We start from the raw sequence: 24,960 nt of genomic DNA on the forward strand, positions 1-24,960 counted from the left end.
GGTGCAGCCAACTCTCAGGTTTGTCTTAAATGAAAGATGCATCACAAATATCCGAATTCAGCTAGATTAAAAAAAAACAATAATAGTGAGACTGACACTATAGGCAGTAGTGCAAATTGCATTACGAAAAAATATGTACACCATAATTCTATGAAAAAGAGTGTAATACACACACACACACACACACACACACACACACACACACACACACACACACACACACACACACACACACATATATATATATATATATATACACACACAAACAGTTATACATGTGCAATGCTCCTTAAACTCTCCCTTAAGGATGTCCAGTGCAAATACTGACATACAATGTCAGTCAATATTGAATTAATTTACCTGAATTTGAGGTTACCTAACCAAATGCAAAGCTAGATGTGGTAAACATTTCAACATGAAAGTCACTGACAGCTTTTCGTTATCTTGAGCATCCCGAAGGATTTAGTACGAGAACGTGCATCATTTTCAAAGGGTCAGTGAATGCACCAGGAGCCTGTAGCAGCGATAGTAGCGGCGAGTCCAGCCCCTGGGTGGGGATTTGTGTGATTGATGGTCGCCTCCTGAGAGTGTTTTATGGACCCGCCCCCATCCAGCCCTCCCTCGCTCGCTCGCTCGCTCGCTCTCTCTCTCTCTCCGAGGAGGAGGAATGTGGAAACGGGAGTTAAGTCAGACTGCACCGCACATTTGTGCGCCCGCACAGGAGTAAATAATTGATCATCCTTTCAGTTACATATATTGACGAGCACGAAGTGATTCATGAGCCAATTCTGCAGTCACTTTTTGGATTTACATTCCAGGACCGAACGCATTTCTTCTGCATTTTTCCCTCGTCTGAAGAAAAGTTTGCTTTAAGATCCAACACAGCTGGAGTCTGCAGATGGAAACAAGCTCTCAGTGCACACCGAGCGCACCTAATTTCGGAGGTCTCCCAACATGTAAGCTTTCCTCTGCTTTCCCCCTGTGTTTGCCCTGTTTTCATTCTTTTCATTCCGATAGTGTAGGCACTGCGATAATGTGTTCCTTAAGGTCACCCCTAGCAAAAAATCACTATGTTCTAGAAGTGGCGGCTCATGAAGACACTTGAACTATGTTTCCTGTACTAAGCATCCAAATTCTACTGATTTTGTGAGTATGGGTCATAGTCAGTTACGATATAATACTGTTTGTAGCTTAAGTTTAAAGTTTATTATAGGGATTAGCTCTATTTTAAATATCAAACTAAATTTGAGTTATTCTGAGTTATCCCAGTTGTTCCAATTATAGGATGTACTAATTAGCATTCATATTTACTTTCTTATTATATATATATATCTTCAATGAATTCCTATATGTAATAAACAAAGAAGCCCAAGAGTAATAAGTGAGATGGAGAATAAGCCAGCCTTTAGTTCATCAAACTTGGATTAATTATTGACTAAATGAATATGATCGGTGACTGTTTTTCCTCTTAGATCTTAAATCTATTTAAATCACAATTCAGAAATGTGTCATTTTAGTCTACTTTAGTCTATTCTACTAAGTTCCCAGTTTAGCTGAGGACTTTTAAAAACACTTCTTACTAATTAACAATCATGCAAAAGACCTGATTAGAGAATAACTGCCTGATGATGTCATAATTGAAGGTCTTTATTCCCCTGATTTTTCTCCTGTCTGTGATTCTTTTCCTCTGCTTGTGTTAGTGATCCATTTATAAAGATCGGGGAACACATTTCTTGTTTTCAGGGTCACATGTCAAAGTCAGCAACTTGTTCACACAGATGATTTGTCTGGTCAGTGCTCAGTTTGGATGTTTCTCTTCCTCTTGACAGGAACCCGGAGTCACTGAGGAGGTGAAGGCTGCTAGTGTTAAATGCTCACTGCAAGACTTCCCACAACATAGCAACTGCTCATATAACTGCTGTTAGTTCAGTGTGAACCATTTGCAGACTGTTTACCATGGCGTCTAGTCTGACATGTACGGGTGTTATCTGGGCCCTGCTGTCCCTGCTGTGCGCTGCTGCTTCCTGTGTTGGCTTCTTCATGCCCTATTGGCTGCTGGGAATACAGATGGACAAGCCAGTGTCCTTTGGCACTTTCCGTCGCTGCTCCTACCCAGTGAGGGATGAAGAGAGCCAGACCACGGTGATGCTGGAGCAGTGTGGGAGGTACGCCTCCTTCCACGGCATCCCGAGTCTTGAATGGAGGATCTGTACTGTGGTGACAGGCGTGGGATGTGGCCTCCTCCTGCTGGTGGCGCTCACAGCTCTCATGGGCTGCTGCATCTCTGACCTCATCTCACGTACAATCGGTCGCGTGGCTGGCGGTATTCAGTTTGTTGGTGGTGAGTATTTATATGCGTGTGTGTGTTCGTCTGTGTGCGTTTGTGCATGCTCGTACCTGCAGCCAACTCTGAGCCCAACTCTACAATGTGCTCACTGGGCTGTGACTGCTGGCATGCAACGCAGAAGCTCTGACTGCAGTTATGAAAAGTGAACAGATCACTCATTTGTTACGGTTTGCTTTCTGTTGAAAGATGGTTTAAAGAGCCTCTGTAAACTCCTGAGATGTAGATGTTTATAGAGATTATGAAGGATGTAATGCCTTTAATTAACTTCTCGTCAGATTTGGCTCAAACCCATTTGCAGGCGCATCAGCGAGGAAACAAGGCAGTATAGAAATCTCAATACTTTTCTTGGCCAGCAAACCTGCATTCAGTCCAGTTAAGCTGTTACTTCCTCCGATACTCGTTGCATAGGAAACGAAAAACCATCCCCGATATCTTGGTCTTAATACTTACTTACATTTAATATAGTAAAAGTTACCCACTATCTACTCATTGCGGTTTGGAATTGAACTGATTTTTTGTAAAAATGTGTCAAAAAGTGGCAAAAACTGAAATATTAACATCATCACATGAATTCTGAGTGCCTTTTGGCCATGTACAGCTTTGGTCCAATTAGAGGAGGTGTGTGAATATGCTGAATCAATTATATAATGAAAATGTGGATTTTAATATACTTTCCTTTATTTTACTATGATCAGTTGTTTTTCCCGTGCTTGTTTCTGTGAAGTCAACATTTGGTATCAATTTTATGTCTTCTTTTTGTAGTTTGACTTTTGAAATTATACCCACACTTTCTCTTCTGTGCCCCTAAAGTTTAAATGAAACCTCCGGCACTGTTTTTTGTAAAGACAGAGTCCCGTCCTCACTGCAACGTTGGCCCTGAAAACGTCCTGTTGTTGGCTGTTTGTTTGATTCCGCTAAGTGGACACTGTTTCGCACAGCACCAGTTTTGTTTGTTTGTGCTGTTGGTTTTGCACATGTGTACTCCCGGGACGTGAGGTCTGAGGGAAGTTTTCCACTGAAACTGCGAGTTTCTCTGCCCTAGTTTAAGAAGCTGCGGCGTTCCAGTCCTCTCATTAGCTCAAAAACGTTTGCTCACATACTGTGGCTCACCACTCTGCTGTTTACAATCCCCACCACTTCACTTTGGCTTCAAAAAGTGATGTGACATAGAAGCAGGTTGCGGGCAGATTTGACAGAGCTGCCAGGTTTTTTCCTGAGGGATAAATCTACAGAGGGCCACCACAACATGCCATGTCCCAGTTCTAAAAAGCTTAGCTACTTAAGAACATCGGTATTAATGATGTATAATATGGAAGATGATTAAGGTGAAGGCTTGCTGCTTTATTCAGAAATGTGTACCTTTATACAAGGAAAGCTCCTTTTAAGTTCACAGCAGCCCCATACGTGGAGCCTTACAGCAAGCTGCTATTTCTGGTTATAGGATTAAAAATTCCCCGTCTGTCTTTCTTGCGATTTCTCTCTTTCATAGACTCACAAATCCAGACATGCATGAATTTAGACAGTGGGAGAGTGAAGCAAGGCAGCACGCAATACAACGAAGATCAGATCTTTTTTAACTCGAATACTGGTGAGCCAAAGGGCAGAGATGTCTCAGAAGGGCTAATTGGAAGTGACACAACTGGGGAAACTCAGTGGGCTGCACCATGTATTGTCTTTTATCGCTAACAAAGTGTTGAAATATCCAGGCAGGGAGGGGAAGTTGAGAGGGAGAGAGAGAGGACGGAAAATACCTGATGACTGAAACACCGAGCATTCACTTCTCATTAACTGAGAACCTGGCTGAGAAATAAAGATCTGCAGCAGAACAGCTGCAGAAGGTGCCGAAAAGTGTGATCAAATATCAGTGATTAGCCAGAGCAAGGACAGTTTGTGAAGCAGCGAAAGTGAAGTGAGCCTAATGGTCCGCTCTCTGATACCGGTGCCATTCTGATTAATGAAGAGCATCTTGCCAGAGAGGCCAGGACCTCTGAGAAGGCACGAGTAGCCCATCCACTTTACATCTTCCTGTAATTCATCTCATTCTGATGAAACGGATTAGAGTTGAAAGAAATCAGTTCTTTATCTCATTAGTTGGAGAGAAAGACTTTTGACAATGGCTGTTATTGTTTCTAGTGTTGTTGTTTACCTCTTATAACAGCGTTTTATTCCCAGCTCACTACAGGCAAGGTTGTTCCAGAGCTTGTTAATTGCTAATGGCTGAGGCCCAGATTTCCTCTAGGAAACAGAGCTGGAGTCAAAGTATGAGAGCAGGAGACTGCTCTGGTTCATAAATCCTGTACTTGCACCAAACCACTGCGTTCACTGTAGCGTCTTGTCTTATACAGCGTTGGGGACTTAAACCGACTGTGGCCCAGACGACAGATTCAAACATTAAGATTCTTGACTCGGATTTTGTTGTTGGGGATTTTGTTCCCCCCCCCCCCGCAGAGCCTTGCCTTGTCTTTTTTGCATGCTTCAAGTGGAGCTAGACACAGCAGGAAGAAAGCTATTTTAAAGCTATGATTTAAACATCTTCTGTACCTTTTAAATGTTTTCTGTTTCCCCCATACTAAAATAAACTAACAATAAGTTGTGTTTTTATGTTTTTAATTTAATTTTGTTTGGATATTTTGTATTGTATCAATTCTTAATGACTAACAATCACAAGTCCTATGACTGGATAACTGCTCTGCCCAAGCATCAGTAAATATTGGATATAATTGATAATAGCCTGGAGCTTGTGGCTGCAACATTGACTTTTTTTTTTTTTAACAAAGTCACTCTGTATTTATATCTTGCCTTGCTTACTCTATGTGCCATTCAAAGGCAATGCAGACTGTGCGCTGAAAAACTTCAAATATGTTTAAAATCTACTGATGTCTGAAAGCACACAATCCCTGCCTCGGGCTGCCTCTCAGCCCAGATTGAAGTTGGAGGTTTCAGTCTCCGCCATGTGCTCTGAATTGGGTACGATATCAGGATTTTGTCCAGATCTCAAAACCTTGTCTGAGACAGACTAAGTCAAGCAGTGTGTGTGACTGGCCTTAAGGGATTAATAACCTTGTGACATACCCAGATGCCAAACTGCACCATAGCTTAAAAGCCTAAAAACCATTTTACAAAATAGGCAGGAAAACAATGCTGAGATGCCAAAGTAGAGGAAAGCAACCTATTTTTAATCACACCTGATGAAAATACTTGGCGTTATACATTTGTTCAGAAATAACAAAGGCTTGATTAGTATTGTTGTTGCTTGTAAAAGAAGAAAATACAAAATGATCTTTCCTATCATTTCTTTGTTGCTCAGTAAAGGGGATTTTGAAGAAGTGTAATTATTTTAAAGGTATTAGTTCCGACATATTGTTAAGACCAAAGCATAGCAGTTTGTTGCAGTTCAAGTTAATAACTGGAACTGCATTTATATGACAGAAAACTATGCCATATCTTCATTTTAAGGCACTCAATCAAATAAAAAAGTTGTTGATAAAAAAACAAAAAGTGCTAAAGTGACAGTGGTAAAGCATTGTTCCAAAACATAACCTGCGATCTCTCGATATATTGCCTCGACCTGCAGAAAATGTCAGCTGGATTGAAGTCATTATAACTGCTGATAAAAATGTCAGCAGATATAGCAACTCAAGGCCAGTGGGTATAAGCTATATTTTATTGAGAGTGTGGGGAGCTGCTCTGTCCTAAAATTGAAGGTGAAACAACAAGACAAACAATATAATGCATGACAGGTTCTGCTTGTCCTTTTTCAGGGACTTTCTCAGGGCAGTGTGTTTGGTGGAAATAGGGGACTTCATTTGTACTGCTACAGTTTCAGAGGGGGTGCAGACCTTTGAGGTGTACAGTCTCCTGGGATATAAAACAAGAAATAGCTCAGCGCAGCGTTTTCACTACTATAAGGGAAAGTTGTGGTCAGCAGGGAATCTATAAAGTCTCATTTTTTTATCTGTCATTGTTCCATGAAGAACTCTTCACAGTTTGAGGGAGAAAATCCAATGCTATCACTGTGGGATGGGCTAAAAGCATTTATTATTGATTAGAGACATTTAATGTCTATTACATTAAATGTTAGCCCGGGCTTCTGACAGCTCTTTGATGAAATTAGATCAGAAAAATGTGGCTTTTCAAATGCATCACTGTTCCCTCGCTGCCCTGTGAGGTCTTCCAGACTGAGATGATAAACTTGCAATTTTATGTGACATGTTTTATCCTTTGAGTGTTTGCAAAGCTTTATTTTTATTCTTTATGGGGTTTTTTTTATTTCTTCAAAGCAGAACTGAAGAAAAGACTAAAGCTTCAAATAGACTGAAAGTACAAACAGAATATAGCAAAAGTTGGTGAAACCTTATTAGTCCGGTTTGTTTTAGCAGAAGGACGTGCTTATGAGGGAAACCATGTGACACGTTGACTCTTGCCTCTGCAGTTTGCACAGACGTGTTGACCGTCCTGGTTGAATACTTCCCACACCAGCCTCCACTGAAGCTGCAGTTGATCTGTGATATCAAATAATTGGCCATGTTGCTTTTCAGGATAGCTTCTCCATTTCGTTTTCTGGTTGATTGGCTCTGTTTGAACCTCTGTGCCAGCGACTCTTTTTGGCCACACTGCTGTGGAATGTCGGTCAGTCAAGAATATGAAGCAGCACATCAAATGCACTCAACTCGATCTGTCTCACTCACTTTCTTGAGTAGCTCTGTCATTTCCACAGAAGTGACCCACCTGTCACATATAACATGTTAATACGGTATCCCGCTCGTGTGTTGGCGAGGCTGGATGACATTTACTACCATCTCTGTCTGCACTGCCTGTGTAGCTCAAAGGGTATATGGAGGGCATGGACATGAGTGATAAATTTAAAGACATGTAAATAAATTACAGATGGGCAGCCTTCATGGCTTTCATAATTTTGCCAAGGGCTATTTGGCACAGCCTTGTGTTGTCCTGTTTTGGAGCCATACCAGCACAGCCAGGAGCTTTGTCCTTGTGGCTGCTTTGTGAGTTCTTGCCAGCTGGATCCCACCCAGTCCCAGAATGCGTGCTTCCACTCCCCTCTCGCCACCAGCACTCATTTTCGAGAGGTTCAACAAAATGAAATCGCATCCATATGAGGGAGGCTTAGCACGAGGGGCTCGCATTTCCCGGGAAATATTCTGTCTGGAACAGTGTCTCTTGACAGTCATGTGTAAATGGTGTCAGATCACAAGACATTTCCAGGGGAGGGGGTTGGGCAATATTTAAATATTTCCTGACATGCACTGTTATCCTTTTTACTTCCAAAGCCTATCTGTATTCCTCCCTCCTCATAGGCCTGCCAGTCTGATTTGATGATGATGGACTGCAGTGTCTCATCTGTCATGTAAGCACTGGAAAAAATTAATGAGAAAGCATATGTTTAAGAGGAGGGAGCCAGGACTTTTCACTGTGGACAAGAGTCTAGTGTAATGATGTTTAGAACTGTGTCTTGCTCTTCACTGCTTATGTTTCAGGCCTCTAATGGTTATAAAGTGGAAGTCTCTACCTCTGGGTTGATTGATCACCTAAAGTAAAGACCACTCTTACACTGTAATACACTCATTTAGCCCGGCAGCTATTTTCACAGTGCACTGTTGCCTCAAAGCTCCACTAATACCAGCGTAAGAGTGTTTGGAGTCAAAGAGCAGTGAAATGTAGCATGTGAACTACAGGCAGTCTATTGTCTGGAGGGTTCAGGTCTGTCTTTTTCATTCACCCTCCACTCTCTGAACTTGTTTTCTGCCATTCAATTTGGGGGTACTTCAGTATTATTTCCAGTGCTCTCAGTCTTTAACTCTCTATATCACGCCTGTTTCACCTTTCCCCTATATCTACTTTGTGTCCACCCATCTGTGTCCATCCCCTCTTTTTCTCCATCCCTTTCTCACGAGTGCCTCCTCCTACTCCTCACAGCGGCACTGTACATTGCTGTTGGCTACAAGCATGAAAAAAATGGATTGGGCCAGTAACCAGTGACCCGAATAGTGGACCTGGTCCAAGCCAGAAAGACAGAAAGAGTGAACAAATGTTAGAAGAGAAAAGAGTGAGGCAAAAACAAAAAAAGATAGAAAAGAGCGGAAAGCTCAGCATCAACAGGGATTTGGTTTTGTCAAACAGGAAGTCTGGGGAACTAAAGCACAGACAGAAGGGTTATTTCAGTCTATTCCTCTGTTAAGTCATTGTTTTCTCTGCTGTAGTTGCAGGCGTGCTTCATATCAGATTGTTTTTTGTCGCGGGGAACATAACTGTGTCTGCATTCGTGTCTGACTTTGAAGCAGCTGTAATAACAGACAACTAGCAGCTTGAGAGTGGAAGGGAATTGGTGATTTGGGGAAATGAATTTCCTAGCAATTAAACTATAAGTTGATTAAATGATTAGCTGAGTTACAGAAAAAAATCAACAACAATTTTGGTAGTCAAGCAATTATCCATTGTTAATTTAGGAATTTAGCAAGTGAAACGTCAGAGATTATCCAGCCACTCACAGCTGTAGTTGTTCCTCACTGTTGCCTACACAAAACATTTCATTTGACCCTTGCCCACATCAACATCAATATTTCCTAACCTTTTTCTGGCATTTTATAGACTGAGTAATTTATTAATCAACACTTAACTTAATCAGAGTGCAGTTTTCATCATAGTAGTTTAGTGTGTTAACAGCCAGAGCTGATGGAAATGCCATTAGTTACAGTATGTGGTTTTCTGGTATTGAACAAATTAGAGCTTTATCTTAATAATGACACTTGATGATGTTACCATCCATTATTCATCCTGGGCCAAAGTGGTGGATTGACCTACCAACACTGCCTTCCTCGAGTTGTGAAACTTTGCGTCTTTATTTCCTGTTTACACAGACTGTGTAATATTTGTTACTTGTTGTCCTAGACCATCAAAAGTTTATTTTCTGGGACCTTCTCCTCTGTTTTCAGAGAAAGGGCAAAGTACACAGAAAAGTAATTGTTAACACATCTCAGATCCTTGCCACTGACAACTAAAACAGTGAATACTGTATGCATGAATGGGTGAATCAGTGCTTAAACAGATGCTTCACAGATGGTAGAGGCTCCACTCCTCTGTATCACTGATGACACATTGTGGAGGGCATGCATGATGTCAGCGTCCAGGTCTTTGCTCACAGTGAGCAATACTGAAGTGGGAGGCACAAAAGTAAACTCTTTTAAACAGAAACACAAATAGCAGACAATGCAAAGAGAAAAACATCAACACATACCTGGATCACCACATGCTATGTCTAATTGGAGATGAAGAGGACGAAAAGCCCACATTTGACCCGTTAGACGCTTCCGAGGGAGACCGAGGCCATGAGTTGGCTGAATAAATGAATAAGTATAGATTGTATGGATTGGCTCTCAGCCCTATGGGATAAAATAGTTTGCTCTGTATTCATACCCTGTTTTACAGTCTCAGAGGCACCATGCCTTTAACACTACAGTTAATTATACCCTGTTCTTCCAAGTGAGAGGAATGTGAGGTCAGTGCTTCTTTTGTGCTGCTGCGTAGGTCAAATAGCAGGCCGGTGAGAAAATAGAATATATGCTCAATGTATTGAGATGATTCTACAACTAAAAAGGCAGCTAGGAATACTGAGAAGTGTATTTTTGCTTAAGAAATATGACTAAATTGTGTGTTTTCCATCAAACTGGATCTGCATTAAATTTCAAATTTGCGTATTCAAAGAGCCAATGCGAAGATTCATTTCAGAGTGAGTAATTCCCTCCTTTGACTTGTAGATGTCTCATTTAATTTGACTTAGGGAACCCAAGCGTTTCCCATTTTTTTTATCACTGAAAGGCCAGAAATAGCATTAAGCGCTGCATGGCAAGCCGGAGCCGTCAGTTTGTGGAAGAGTGTAAGCACTGTCTCTGGGTGAATTAGATCAGGGTCAGTGTACAGCTCTGGGACAGACCCTGTACTTCAGTGGGTCACTCAAACACATGTGAAGACAGGTGAAGATGACATATAAGGCAGCTGAAGATCAGATCAGAGAAGGACAGAGGTCACCTGTGCACCATGTCACCTAATGACATGGTGACTGTAGTTGCATGTGTGAATTGGACTCTTTTTTTTTTAATTTTTTAGCATGAAAGGTTGCTTTTTGTATGCTTTTATTTTCTGGTGGGTGTCTGTAGATAACTCTGCATGTGACTGAGTTTAGTAATGTCCTGTCTGCTGAGTCCTAGGCCTGCCTCTGCTGTCTGCCTTAAGGAATGGTGGGAATTTGGGGTAAATATATTCTGCCCACTAACCGTCCCCAGTACAATTTTAAGTTGAAGGGCTTTTATTAGTTACTTGTGCTGCACAAGAGAAAGTGTTAAAATTGCACTAATTTCACAGTTTTTTTATACTATCTGTGTTAAAATTCACATTTATCCAGGGATTTTTCCAATACACACTCTGCACAGAGTGTTTGTGTGTTTAGTGTTCGATATAAGTCAAATGTGCTGTGTAGGCTTTTCCTTTTCCTTTTCTTTCTTTCTTTTTTTTTTTTTTTTTTTTTTGGAAGCAGGAAAAAATCACCAAAGCACCTTGGTGTAGTAATAAGCAAAATGTCACTCCCATCATTATCATAAAATGACAACCATGTAATTGTGCCGCATGAAATTATGTCTCAGGGAAAAAGTGTGCATGCCTCAGTTTTTAAAAGGCTGACACAAGCTGAAGAATAATCTTCAATTTGTGGCCTGTGGCTGTACTTGTGTTGACTGCTGAGGTTTGAGTGTTTTGGTGGAAGTAGTTTTCCTTTACTTCCCAGACTCTCATTCCAGCTGGTCAGCAGCAGTTGGGTGGGATTTTCCCATTACTTGATCTGGTTTCCACAGCAGCAGGGGGTGCAGAACCAGAGGAAAGACAGAGATAGGAAGAGAAGAGGGGGGAAAGAGGAAAGAGAGGGTCAACATTTGTCTAAATCCCCGGAGTCTTGTAGTGGTTGGGGGTCTGCTAGATAAACAGGTTAAGTTACACCACCACCATCCAGCTTACAGTCCGTTCAGCGCTCAAAGTCTATTTTTACCCTCTTTGGGCAGATTGTTGTCAAGCCTCAACAGCTAAATGGCACCTTGTTGACTGGCCTTCAGGTGAACCTAGAAGAGAGAAAGAAACTGCAACAACAGCAAGGCATAAACAAAGCCCAGCATGAAAAAGCTTGAATTCAGGCAGTTATTCTAACAGCGAGCAGACAAAGGCTGTGAAAGCAGACTGAAATAAGAGACCCCAAGCTGGGACGCCCATTCAGTTTACCATACGACATAGTGGCTGGTTGTATTTTGAGCCACTCTGTTCAAAATAAGCCTCTGAAAGCATAACACAGTGTCTCTGGAATGCACAAAGTAAGCTTCCATCTCTGAGAGAGTTTGAAGAGGCTATAAAGGGGACAGAATACTCCTCTACCCATATTTGTATATGTTTATGAAGATCAGCAGGAGGTGACCATATATAGGATTGTTGTGGAAAACAGCTCTGCAGAAGAGCCGTCTGGGGTTTGGCAGCTTTTACACAAAGTGTCACAAAGGAAAGGTTCTTATAAAAGATAAACTCATATTGGAAGCTAAATCAAGGACTTGTTGTGACAAGTTGGGTCAGGTGCAGTGTACAAACAGCCTTGAGGTTGGTGAGGAATACTGATATTAGTCATGATACCTTATCACTTTCCTCACCCGTTATAAGAGTTGAGAACATTAGCAAGACAGTGTGTCCTGCATGTGGGCTCCACCTCCTCTGCTGCTATGTTCATGCCCTGTATTACTGTTACTCACATCATTTTTTTGTTTTTGTTTTCACGTTCTTCTTCTTTCACCCGTGTGCATTCTTTTTGTTTGTTCTTTTATGTTGAACAAAAAGCAAAATGTCACAAAATACTTGGATTAAAAAAACTGAAAGCTGAGAGTTCTGCTCCTTTTCAAAGGGAGTTTGGGAACAAAGATACTCTTTGACTTTGCTGTCTGCTCTAATTCTGGATCTCACCCATTCTGACTCCCCTGTGTTTTGATCCCAGGCCCAACAGCCCATCTACACCAAGGTCCACGGCAATGGCGACCTGGCTCAAGTTACGTCACAACATGAGAGAGTTTTCATGGGTTTGATTTAGAACCACACTGGGACTGAGCCCACATAGTCCAGCTAATGCTTGAACAAGCACACGAGTTGATGTCTCTAGCGGGAGATGGTGTGGATCAGTCGAAATGATTAACTATGTGTTATTCTCAGGCTTTATAGACTAGCCACCATAATGAAAACACCAATCTTCAGTGAATAGCTACAAGATAATGGAAACACTGACCACCATCATTTTTCTGCTTTGTGTGTGACTGTCATTTTAAATAAAGCCTCACAAGATGAAGTAATCATTTCAAATCATTTCTAAGGACATAATTGTGTCATCTTTTTTTCTGTAAGTGTCTGGGCTATTCTATCCAACTACTTCACATTATTTTGCAAATGTTATACATATAAATTCCCAAGCCAAGGGGCATAATCATTCAGTCTGCCCTAGGGCCGCCTTCCAGTTAAACGTGCCCAAAACACCTTAACCAAGAGGCATCCGAGAAGCATCCTAATCAGATTGCCGAACAACCATAACTGCCTCCTTTTGATGTGGAGGAGTTGCAGCTCTGAGCCCCTCCTAAATCACTAAGCTCTTCATGCTATCTCTAAGGGAGAGCCCAAAAACTCTGTGAAGGAAACTCACTTGTATCGGTGAACTTGTTTAGTTTGGTCACTGCACAGAGCTCATGGACAAAGATAGGGGTAGGAATGTAGATCGATGGGTAACGCAACAGCTTTGCTTCTACATTCAGATCTTTTCGTATTACAACAGAGGGGTACAGCATTCTGCAACACTGCAGATGCTGCACGAAGCTGTCAGTCAATTACCCGCTCCTTTTTTTTTCCCTGACTCGTAAGCAAGACTCAAAGATACTTGAACTCCTCCACTTGAGGCAACAACTCATTCCCTACCTGGAGTGGGCACTCCACCCTTTTGTCCTCACACATGCTAATTTTCATCTCAACTGTTTCACACTCAGCTAGAGTTCATCGATCGAGGATATTCAAGGGTGCGTGGGAGTTTGTGCAACCAGCCAGTTTACAGGAACATGATTTTTTGGATTTTAGGGAAGTTCGGTGCCATATCACAATAATAGTTGCCTCCGTACTGGAATAGTACAGAGAAAACCTCAACAATCAGATGATCCCCTATGAGAAGATAGGAGAAGCCAGTATGGGAGAAGTATGCTCTCTCAGTTGTAATGGGCCATTTGGTCCCTGCACAAAAACAATGAGAGCTTGGTTCTCATAAATGAGATTATATATGTATGACTCATTTTCAGTGGGGTTTGGTTTGCACCAGGATTCGCCTTTGCCGCTGATTCTGTTTATAACTTGGTGCAGCCAAAGGAGGGAGAATGTCAGGCCCTCAGATGGTCTCATCATTTCAGGGCAACTCCAGGCTGTTGTGTAGTAGTGTATACGTAAACCTCATTACAGACTCCACACCCTGTAGTCAGTCTCTACCATTTAGTCACCATTACATGGGCAAATTGGAAGGAAACCAGAAAGCTTTTAACAAAGCGCTAAAAACAAGGGTGTCACCTGTTAAGGTGAAGCAGAATGGAGGATTTGTAATTATGGAGTGATTATATATTTGGAGCCAAGCCCTTGGGAGCTGAACCGTATTGCTCCACTGCCAGAGATATCACTCAAATCTACTTATCTCGTGCACCGCCAGCTAAGACTTGAATATTATAGAACATGTCACTATCATGACTGTCCTGATAGTGCTACTTAATGCCAGTCCTTTGTTGGCATTCCCCTCAGGGCAGCTCCTCTTCCTGCCTCCTGTCTTTTAGCCAGACCACATAAATGCGAGAAAGCTAAAGATATGGCTTTCTTAGTCGAGCATCTTAAATTGAATTTGGCTCGTTTACAAAGCATGCATTGGATGTGATTATTCCAGGGTAAAACTACAAAGATTAAAGACAATTCTGACTGACTTTCTTTGAGAGCTGCTCGATCAAATATTAAAATGTTCCAAAGCTGTTCTGCTCAACATGTTTTAGTCTGACCATGATGTGCCTCCCCATCTGACACTGGAAGATAACCACAGAGTAAGTGGCTGGCCAGAGTGTGGGTGGGTTTTTTTTCCACAAACAGAGCACTCAGTCATACTCATGATGGAAGCTGAATGGCTCGTCATGTGCAAAAGAGAGATAATAGGAGCTGAGAAGTCAGAGGTGCTCCGGCCTGCTGATAACACTGTGCAGACTGTCAGTCAGAGAGTAGTTGGACAAAGCGTAGGTTGTACCGTTTTGATTGCCAGCTTGATATCTGATGTTTGCTTTCAAGCTATACTGACATCTTTCTTTCTCAGTCAGCTTGTTCATGAAAGATATGTTGCCTTAAATTGTTTTTTTCTGCCTCTATAACTGCATAACCTCTCCAAAGTGAGGCGGCACTGATGGCTATTACAGAGAAAGGTGAGTTTGACATCGGTCATTCAGTATTTACACTGAACATCAGCCACATACAGCACTAACATCAAGGTTATTCGGTAAGATAGCTGGTAAACTGACAAAGGCTGCGTGCACAAAATAGCAATAAAAGCAGAGACAGCTGTGCAGTGCACAGAGACCCTGCAATACCCCGCTGGGTTTTAGGCGGTAAATGTCCGTTATTATCTCTGCATCTTCTTCTCTAGCCTCCGATGTGTCTGGTGCTCTGCAATCATTTAGCCTCCACTTTCTTGGGCAGTGTACTTAGAAATGAGCTAGACATCACTTTGCCTGGCAGTGAAAGTAGAGAAACAGCTGAAAAGCATGTGGACTCACTTGCAGCTCATCTGCGCTGGAAATGTCCTCGAGGATTTGAGTAGGATTTTTATTATGTATCTTGGCAGGTGCTTCCTGTATGGTTAGAGTGACTTTTGGATTAGATTGCGCACCAAGAGCTGCACCTCTTGATTAAAATCGGGTGGCTCACATACTGCTTTGTTGAAGATGTTGTAAATTATGCAGTGGACTTTTACTTGTGTGTATTTTGATGTTGATAGAATTGTTGGATGTGGTTCAGTTAATATAGTAAAACAAAAAAGATGCCTGATATAGTAAATACTTTTGTTTAGATTACATAATATTAATAAAATAATACAACGACAATGTTATAACTTTATGGTCATTTTATGTCAGTGGTACAATACAAAATACAAGTACCTTTAAAAGCAATGAGCTTTCATAATATTCAGACTTTCAAAAGGAAATTTGAAAAATATATATCTGAATATCCTAAATAAATTTGAATATCAGTAATATAAACACCAGAATTATGATACTGTAATGACCTCTCCTGAAATCATCAGAAAAATCAAACATGTTAGTCATGAGTATTGTTTAATCCTTAGTTCACCATTGTTGCTGTGTGTCTGTGGATAGCATGCCTAACTCCTTCATATGGTAATACTTTGGTACAGCAAATGAAAGCACAGAAGCATTTGACTTGATAAATAACAGCAAAACATGTCTTAACATATTTTATACTGTTCATTTAGCTTTGGCGCCATGAAAAAAAATGCTAAGGTGCCGCACCCAGGTCTTCTACCGGTAGTGAAAATCCTGCTGTTTACTCTGGCATCATGTTTGCTAATATGAAAACTGTTACTTGACATTTTGCTTAATTAATTAACTTAAAAACAACATAAAGGGTTTCACTGTGTACTCAATAACTAACTGACTGAATCATTAATAGGTTTTTACAGTGAATGCAGGGTTTAAAATATATATTTTAATAAGAGGGATAAGTGTAGAAACAAACAATGTGACATTACAAGGTTTCTAAAGAAATCAAGGAGCTTTTTGCTTTAAAAGATTGCATTCCCATGGGTTTGAGGCTTTCATGTGCTGGTGTTTGTCTCTCACTTCTTGACATTTCTGCACACTTTCAGCACAAAGGAAAGCTTACACTATAGACAGTTGGCAAATATATGGTTACAGGTCGATCCTCAGCTTCTCCAAGACATTGAAAGTGAAACGCTCGAGATGAGCTGAGCACTTTTTGTTGTGCAGTCGTTGGCTGGTTTCTAACAACTGGTGCTTGGAGGTGGTATGCACATTCAGCTTAAAGAAAAACGCGTATGCTAAAATACAAGCTTCAAACAACAACTGCCGTGGACCGCAAAGTAAAAATCTGTGTGCTTTGACAAACAGATACATAAATGGGACAGAGTAACTTGGGTGTGGTTTTTATAGACTCCTTTGGGCAAAAGTTTGTGATTTCCTTCATAGAAAAAAAGAGTTTCCTTTTTGAAATCTACCCATAAGGTACCCTGGGTTTTCACAAGCATCCTCTTTCTTAGAAGGCAACAAAACATTTTAAAGTAGCCAGCTTGTACAGCAGTATCAGTGGTTGAAAGGTTTTGTAGTTGTTGAGGCATACCATTCAAACAGTCTTTCTTCCCACTGCTTATTGATGGGCCCTCAGCAGGGTGTCGCTTACTCAGGAAGACACCTGCCCTGAACCACAGTAATCTGTAATCATGATCAAAGCTTGGATCTGCCAGCTGGAAGCTCACTAGTGTCCTAGCTCTAAGCATTGTTGTTTCGAGTTCGCCCTCCTCCCCTAAACTAGCCCTGTGGGCAGTTAAACACGGAGCTAGTGGGAATTGTGGGAAGAGAGGAGGGTGGAGACTCCACCAGAGGCCCAGGCTTCTGTAGGACTTATTGATCTCTGAAAAGAGATCTTCATCCTCTCATGAACAACAGGCACACCACTATTTGATACTTGAGGTAATTATGGAGCATTTGTTGCCTCACTGTTTACTCTCATTTGTTCTACATTGTTTCTTTCAGTGGCTTTGCAGACATCTCGCTCCGCATTCTTCACGTGAAGCATTATCTCTCTGTCACATTCAGCCATTGACCTTCCTCTTTTGTCTCTTGTCTTAAAAATCCAACAAATGATTGATCTTACAGTCTGTGCCTGGCAATTAAAGAGCCCCCCCCCCCCCCCCCTCCTTACACCTTAGCTAAACATATCATCGTCTAACATGCTCCCATGGCTCAGCTCTTTGTGATAATTACCCCAGTGTTAGACCTTGAGCTTGATAAGTAACACCTAACCAAGGGCAACTTGTGTGTGCAGAGCAGGAGTGTGATTCATTGGCATGTATATGGCTGGCTATATATCTCCAGGGAAGGAGTAGTAGGTGGGGGTGGCGAAATGAGCAGGGGAAAATAGGCTGCTGTCACTTGAGTGGCTGCTAATGTGGTCTCTCCAATGATAATATAAAACACTTAGAAAGGCAATCTATTATTATTATTATTTCTAATGGCCTAAACAGCACAAATGAAAGCTTAACATAGGTAAGGCTTTTTGTTTTGTTCAACAGCCATTACTTAAGTATATTCCATTCACACTGATATTAACCAGAGAAAATACGATTTAAAAGCTAATAGTTTTATCTAATAAATGTATTTCAGATCTTGTTTATTAAACGATCGGTTACTTGACTTGCAAGGATTAAATATACCTTTTATAATATCTTTATAAACAAGGACATAATCACACGGTAGCTGCTCCACTTTGTAGTAGAGAAACCTCTCCCCTCTCTTTCCCCTCCATCCAATTGTTTTCTCCCGTGGCATGTCAAGTGCGATCCAGACCTAATCTACCAGCCCAACAGTGAGGTACCCACAGTGAGGCCCCAAGGCCCAGCACCACCGCTTCATTCGTCTTCAAGACAGGCTACAGGCGTGAGACCATCCTCATGCCTATCCTGTTGCGCTTGCATATGCAAGGGATGCTAAACCCCGGAGCCTTCATCTGGTCTCCAGGTGGTCACTGAAGCAGTGGCCCGTATCTTCCCACGTGTCGGTGAGCTTTTGAAAATAAGTGAAGATTGTCCTCTCTCCCTGCGCAGAAAAGGGCCATCCCCTCCAGCTTCTTCAGAGGAAACCAGCCGGTGTGATACTGCATCACACTGAGGTGATGATGAGCGAATAGCATGGGAAATTTCACTAGCTGTGCTCTTTGTGCAGTTTCCTGTTGTCATGTTTGTCTTCTGTTTGTTTTGGAAGCTGCTCACACATCACACATACATGTTTGCTCAAACAATGTTGAATATATATATGTATTTTTAAAATTTTCTTCCTGTATATTTCAGTCCTGGCATCACCATATTGACAGGTTAGAGCAAACAATCAGTCTTCCAGTTATGCAAACACTTGCAGATGGTGCAGAAACATCCAAAGATGTTCCCCATCCGTGTTTGCTCTCCATTACACAAAGATTCTAGGAAGACAAAGAACTGTTTGCAAGTCATTTGTGTGCTTGTTTGTTTATGTTTTCTTCCGCACAATGCACACTAAACTACAGTCCAATAGGTGCATTGTGTGTACTGTCACAGAATGCACCCATTGGATCGTAGCCAGAGGCTTTTACAGCCTGTTATAGCAGCACTATGTGACTCTACATCTTTAGAAAACAGCAGATGAAACATTTTGCACAGTCATTTTGCACGGTTAATTTTCTTAAATTCTTAAACATTTTGTTCCTTCTCAATTTCCGATTTTTCTTAAAAGAAATAGAACTGAACACAGCCTAGCTGCTGTTTTTTGTTCCAACTGTGCAGAGCACAATGTTATAGTTCTTGCCTTCTGCTGAAGACAGACGGTCAGCCTTATGGTAAGTTGTTTACTCTGGCAAGTACACTCAGAAAGTCTTGCAATTGTGGCAAAATGAATGACATGTTGCCCCTGACAAAGCTGCTACAGGCCGAGCTCACTGTTTGTTCCTTTCAAGTGGAAGTCAAATACAGCTTTAGTAAACGTGATGGCTTAACAGTGAGGCAAAGGAGACAAGCTGCCTGTTTCAGCACCAGCCAGATACTGATTATCAGATTAGAATTTCCCCAGTTTGAACTTTTTTCAGCAGAAAAATAACCATGAAATGAGGCATTTGAGATAGAAGCTCATCTTTAACCGTCCCTTCCCTCATCTCTCCCACTTCTCTCTGCACCGGCACACTGAGTAAAGAATACATTAGAGGGTAATGAAATAAGGGCATTTAAAGAAAGATTTGAATTGAGTGTCAGTCATGGGTAGACGATCACATTACCAGTTGTCCATTGTAATGACTTTCCCTCCCATTAGGAGGTATTATGATCTCCTCTAAAATGTAATTACAGTTGAAATGGGCTCGTGCCTGTCCTGCAAAAATGGTCAGAAACGGACAGAATTTTATTTCACTAGTCTATTTTTTTTATCGACAGCGCCTATATGAAGACTTCATTAGATCACAAAATCGTGTTTTGGCAGCTTGGCTATCCTGCCCTACATTTCCAAAGAGTGTATTTATATGAAAGAAATTGCCACCCACACTTGTTACCTTTGTGGGAACAAATCCTTGGAAACCCTGCTGCACATCTATATATGATGCAGCCGTTGACGTCAACTGTGAAGCTGTTTTTTAATACGCTTGTTCCTCTTCTTTGCCTTAGACCCCAGCTCTGTTACCTCCACTCTTTACCCCGCTCTTTCAGAGGCCACTGAAGGTTGATGGAAGCCGAGGCTGGGGGAGGGTTGTGGAAGGATAGGGGCTCTGGAGGCCGCCTGTGGAATCTTTGCATACCACCAGAGAAAGTGGGAGGGATTCTTTTTTATCCCCCCCCTTCCCATTTTCTCCCAACCAGCATCATAAAGTGCACAGCAGCAGCTGGTGTCAAAGAAAGACGGAGCGAGAAAAACGATGCACTGCTATCTCACTTACTATCTTTAAATAAAGGCCAGTAAGCAGAGAAAGGGGAGATTATATAGAAGAGCGGAAGATGTGGCACCCATCCCTACAGCAAATCACCACATGGAGCAGATCTAAATCAAGTTCCCCTTGCTATAAATACAATGGAAGACAGCAGAATAATAAGCTGCAGCATATGGCCATGGTCAACCTCTGTGGGCAGAAAGGAGCGCTATTCTTCCATGCTTTGCATTTCTCCTCTGAATTCATCCATGAAGGCGCTCAGTTTAGCACGCACCACAGCAGAGGAAGCTCTGGCAGTAGGACATGCCAATCAGACCAGTGGCACTATTTCCATGGTTTCTGTTCTGGAGAAAAATAAGTTATGGCCAATATAAATTAAAGTATGCGATAAAATGCTGCATTCACCTTTATGGTCTAGCAACTACTCAATATTACACGAGGCTCACTGCCTTAAAGCGCTGTAATTGAATGATGAACAAAGGGGCTTGTTGGGTTAAAAGCTACTGTGGTTGGGGTTTTTTTTTTCTCCTTGCATTGAGTATCATATTCTGTGGATGGATGGAGGAGGGGGTTGTTTGTTGGCCCATAAGGATCAATTAAGCCATCAGTAGGAAGAGACAGTAATAAGACATGTAATGAAAGGTCCCTCTTCCTTGGGGAACAGTGTTATATTCATCACCGCCTCTTGTTCACACATTTATCACTGGAACATTACAAGTTGTAATCAGTCACAGATGTCAGGGCTGGTGCTGATTCTCTATCACTCCTTGCGTCTTGACACAGATATGAGTTGCTACATAATGCATTTAATCTACTGTAGGCTCCTGCGATCTGTAGAGCTCCATGAGAGGCTCTCATGTGAACAGATTACTAATTGGAACGTCAAATTCCATCCTGCCTTTGATCGTTTTTATTAGTTTTTGTTTTTTGTCATCACTAAAACAACTTAACCAACAGTTATATTTCCTTAGATGTGAGGTGTAACACCATTTAATGCATGACGTGTAATCGCAGAGTCCAAATGTTTCGTCTTCATATCATAACGCATATTCCGCCTTCCCATCTGGCCACCAGGGTTGGGTAAATTGGTTTGAAGATTTCTCTCCAGAGGTGGGTTCACACTTCCTTCCACAAGATGGTTTCATTCTTACACTGTTGGTTGTTTTTCAGACAAAACACAACCGGTGGAAAATGTTAACCGGGGATGTCTGATGTTGGTGCTCCTCCCAAACTTCTAAGCTAAGGAGCTGACGGACAAGTGTATGTGTTGTGTTGCCAGGGTGAAGTGCAAAAAGAGTTTTAGTCGAGCAGTTCAATATGTACTGACCAAAATACTTTTGCACCGCACCTTGTAATTTCTGTCCTTTGGAATAAATGGTCTGGTCGCACTGCCAAGCCGCAAGTTTCACTTTGCTCGTTGTGGCCTGGCAAGAATTTCAACCAAGCTGCACAATACTTGACTGACAGATCTCTCCTTCACTCATGTTACATTATATAGTCTTCCTGCCCTTGACTGGATGAAAATACCACTCATTTGGCTGTCGTTAATCTTTCAATCAGATTTCCATCTTCAACTGGAAAAATATGCGGCAGTTTTTGTCAGCACTTTTCATAAATTACCCACAAAAACTGGTCAGACACGAGAGAGGCAGCTGCAGTCCCTTATTTGTTTTGCCTTTAAGTAAGACCTGATTTATGATCTCACTTTACTAAGCTGCCCCGATACTTAATTGGTATGAAATGAATGAAAAGATGCATATAGTGCCGTGCAAAAGTCTCGATCCAGTCCTCATTTTTTTATATAAGGAGAATAGGTGTAGCCATTTATTGAAATGTGGAAAAATGCATAAAAAGTGTATGCAGTGTATACAGTACATAAGGTATAAGGTAGTTTGTACAAATCTTGGTATGGCCACCCCTATTTATCTTCTATTGATGTACCACGTAATATTTATGAATACTCTACTCTACTCTACTATTTCTTATTTAATCTGTATTTTTGTTTAACCAGTATTTCTCATTTGTTAGCTTATTTGTACTCTGTTATGGTCATATATCTGTTATGTTATAACCTTTTTATGAAGCACTTTGGTGCACCTTCGGTCTTAAATGTGCTATATAAATAAAGTTGTTGTTGTTGTATTCTTCAACCCAACCTGAAAGGCAATCGTTCTTGTAATTTCTTTAAGTAGTCTTTAGAAATAATTCTCTGGGGTTCTTGGAGCTCTTCTTTGGATGTTGTTGCCTTTTCTTCTATTCTTTGTCAACATGATCCCACACTGCTTCAGTAATGTTGAGGTTTGGACTGTGGGCTGTCCCTTTGTGTGTTTCTATCCAGGTATGCTTTTACTACATTGGCAGCGTTTTTGGGATCATTTTAATGGTAAAAAAAAAAAAAAAGAAGCTTTTGCCAATCAGATGCTTTCCAGATGGCACTGCATGTTCCATCAAAATACGATGGTACTTTTCTGCATTCATAATTCCATCAATTATGAGAAGCCCCAATTCTGTACATACTGGTGATCATTTTAACAAAACATTTTAAGTTTGGACTCATCACTCACCTGCTGCCACTGATTTTCAGTTCAGTTCATGTGTAATTTAGCATACTTTAGCCTTTTTCCCCTGGCAGCCTGCATTCCATTTAGACCATTTCTAATGAGGCTTTGGTGAACAGAAGATTAACTGAAGAGCCACATGAGTCTCTCAGCTCCTGTGTCAGGTCTTTGTTGGATTTTTCCCTGTTTTTTGAGCACATGTCTTTCAGATACTGTTCATCTGCTCTAGATAGTTTTTTAGCCGTGATTCTTATTCTTTTGCCCTCCACTTGTCCAGTTTCCCCAAAAGTTGTTAAAGGACACATTACACAGTATTCCAAGATATACCAAATGCTAATAGCTCTTTGGGAATCACATTGTCGATGCAAAAATAATATTTGGCATTTTTTGTGACAGGCTGCTAGTAACAAAGTCCCTAAAGTTACAATTAAGAATTGTTTTTATATTGAGTTTAAATGACCTGTTATGTGTAGACACATCTTTGGCTTATCAGGGTCTTATGAGTTAGTTGCCTTTTTATACTTGAATGAGTCATAGGTCAGTGAGAAGTGGTTTAAAAACAAAACAAATACTTCTTTGAAAATAGTCAGGTACCAGACTAAAAATAAGCAAAAAAGCAGGTAATGTCGAAAGAAAAAACTTGAAAAGACCTTTAGAAAGTCTGGAAGGCTATTGCTCAGGACTACTTATAAGAAAGTCAGAAGAAATGAGGACTCTTGCACAGTACCGCGCATTTCTTAGGATCATTTTAGAAAGTTTCGTTTAAATTGTCTGTGCTAAGTAGAGCTGGGTATCGTCACTGATTTCTATAATCGATTTGATTCCGATTCACAAGGTCCCGATTTGATTAGAACTGAATCGAATTGGGGAAATTTTGCCTCAGACAGTCAGAAATATTATAATTCTGATCATTTATCAGGTGTAAGCATCACAGCAGGCGCCTTTGTGCCAAAGTAACTAAGGATAAAGCAAAGAAACACATGAAGGAGATTTTCCTGGCCTGGCTTTTTGTAGCAGATAACTGCCTTAAAAATATTCTGCAGTAGATCAAAAACTGAAGTCAAGCAGAGCAAAGTTACAGAGGTTTTATTAGAGACACAGCTAAGCATTTTGTAGTTTGGTATAGTTTTAAAAAGTTTACATTTCTTCGGTTTTGAACAGCAGAAATTGGGCTTTCTTGTCTCAGGTCATTTTTTAATTAAAAAAAACAGCGGCTGACAGCGCTGTACACAACAATAGACTGGTGCGTAATAAGACAAGACAGAAAACTGATATTTGAGATTGGAAAATGTTCTTGAAGTGCACTGAGAGGAGAGAGAGAGAGAGAGAGAGAGAGAGGGCTGTGGAGGAAGTGTGGTTTTTATCATGGTGGAAGCAAAACAGCAAAGGTAAGAGGGAATTAATGACGATATTTATCAAATGTGAAGCGTAGTTTTGATCTTCTTTTCAGTCAATTTTGGTCAGATAGTGACAAAACCTGCTGCATCAGAATCTGTGAGGTGTCGGCTTTCAACATCTTACAGATTCTGTTGCGTTGGGTCCACGCTTTGTGTTTACGTCTTTGTGTTGAATCCGTTTATCTGCTCTCGTTTGCTGTTTTAGCTGTTTGGTGGTTGTTGAAACGAAAGCTTTAACCTGAGATTCTGGCAAATACATTTATATTTAAAAAGTGATTCAGGATTTAATGAATCGATATCCAGTGTTGGTCAAGTTACTTGAAAAAAGTAATCAGTAACTAATTACTGATTACTTCCCCCAAAAAGTAATCCCGTTACTTTACTGATTACTTATTTTCAAAAGTAATTAATTACTTAGTTACTTAGTTACTTAGTTACTTTTTAAAAACACGATTTACAACCTGAAGAGGTGAGAAAGCGATAGATCTTTCAGCCCAATTCTACTTTTTCTGCATAATCCATCATACAAAATGTAATCAAATGGAAAAGTCTCTTTTTTTAACTTGTTTTATCAGTTTTAATCTTTTAACTTTATGCATCAAGCAAAAATTTAATTATATGCAACATTCTGACTTGAATAAATTAGTTTAACATTTAAACCTATTTTCTACACATTCCAGCACATAAAATAAAATATTTTTTGTGTTTACACTCACTCTTTCAAACAGATGCAAGTAAAACACAGCAGAAAATAAATAAAGTCAAAGACTCAGCGGTCCTGTTGCTCTATTTTCACCTGCAAAGCAGGACTGCGGTAGGCGGAGGTTTACCCTGGTGCAGGTGTGCCGCAGCGGTCAGTGGAAGAATCCGCGAG

The 24,960-nt window shown here is 40.9% G+C and overlaps 1 protein-coding gene across 1 annotated transcript in view; it reads left to right on the plus strand.

The window, feature by feature from the left end:
• The first annotated feature begins 663 nt into the window (after window positions 1–663).
• The window catches only part of LOC147314995 (LHFPL tetraspan subfamily member 6 protein), a 48,318-nt gene continuing 24,021 nt past the window's right edge, over window positions 664–24,960 (plus strand). The window contains exons 1-2 of the mRNA XM_086262135.1: window positions 664–956; window positions 1,830–2,341. Coding sequence (XP_086118261.1) covers window positions 1,957–2,341 — 385 coding nt within the window. The 5' untranslated portion in view covers window positions 664–956; window positions 1,830–1,956. The remainder of the gene's footprint in view (window positions 957–1,829; window positions 2,342–24,960) is intronic.

This window comes from Aulonocara sp. 'chitande type north' Nkhata Bay, linkage group LG14 (assembly GCF_057382095.1).
Source record: "Aulonocara sp. 'chitande type north' Nkhata Bay isolate Kocher_YH1m ecotype deep benthic linkage group LG14, A_spYH_male_GT1.1, whole genome shotgun sequence".
NCBI classification, from domain to species: domain Eukaryota; kingdom Metazoa; phylum Chordata; class Actinopteri; order Cichliformes; family Cichlidae; genus Aulonocara; species Aulonocara sp. 'chitande type north' Nkhata Bay.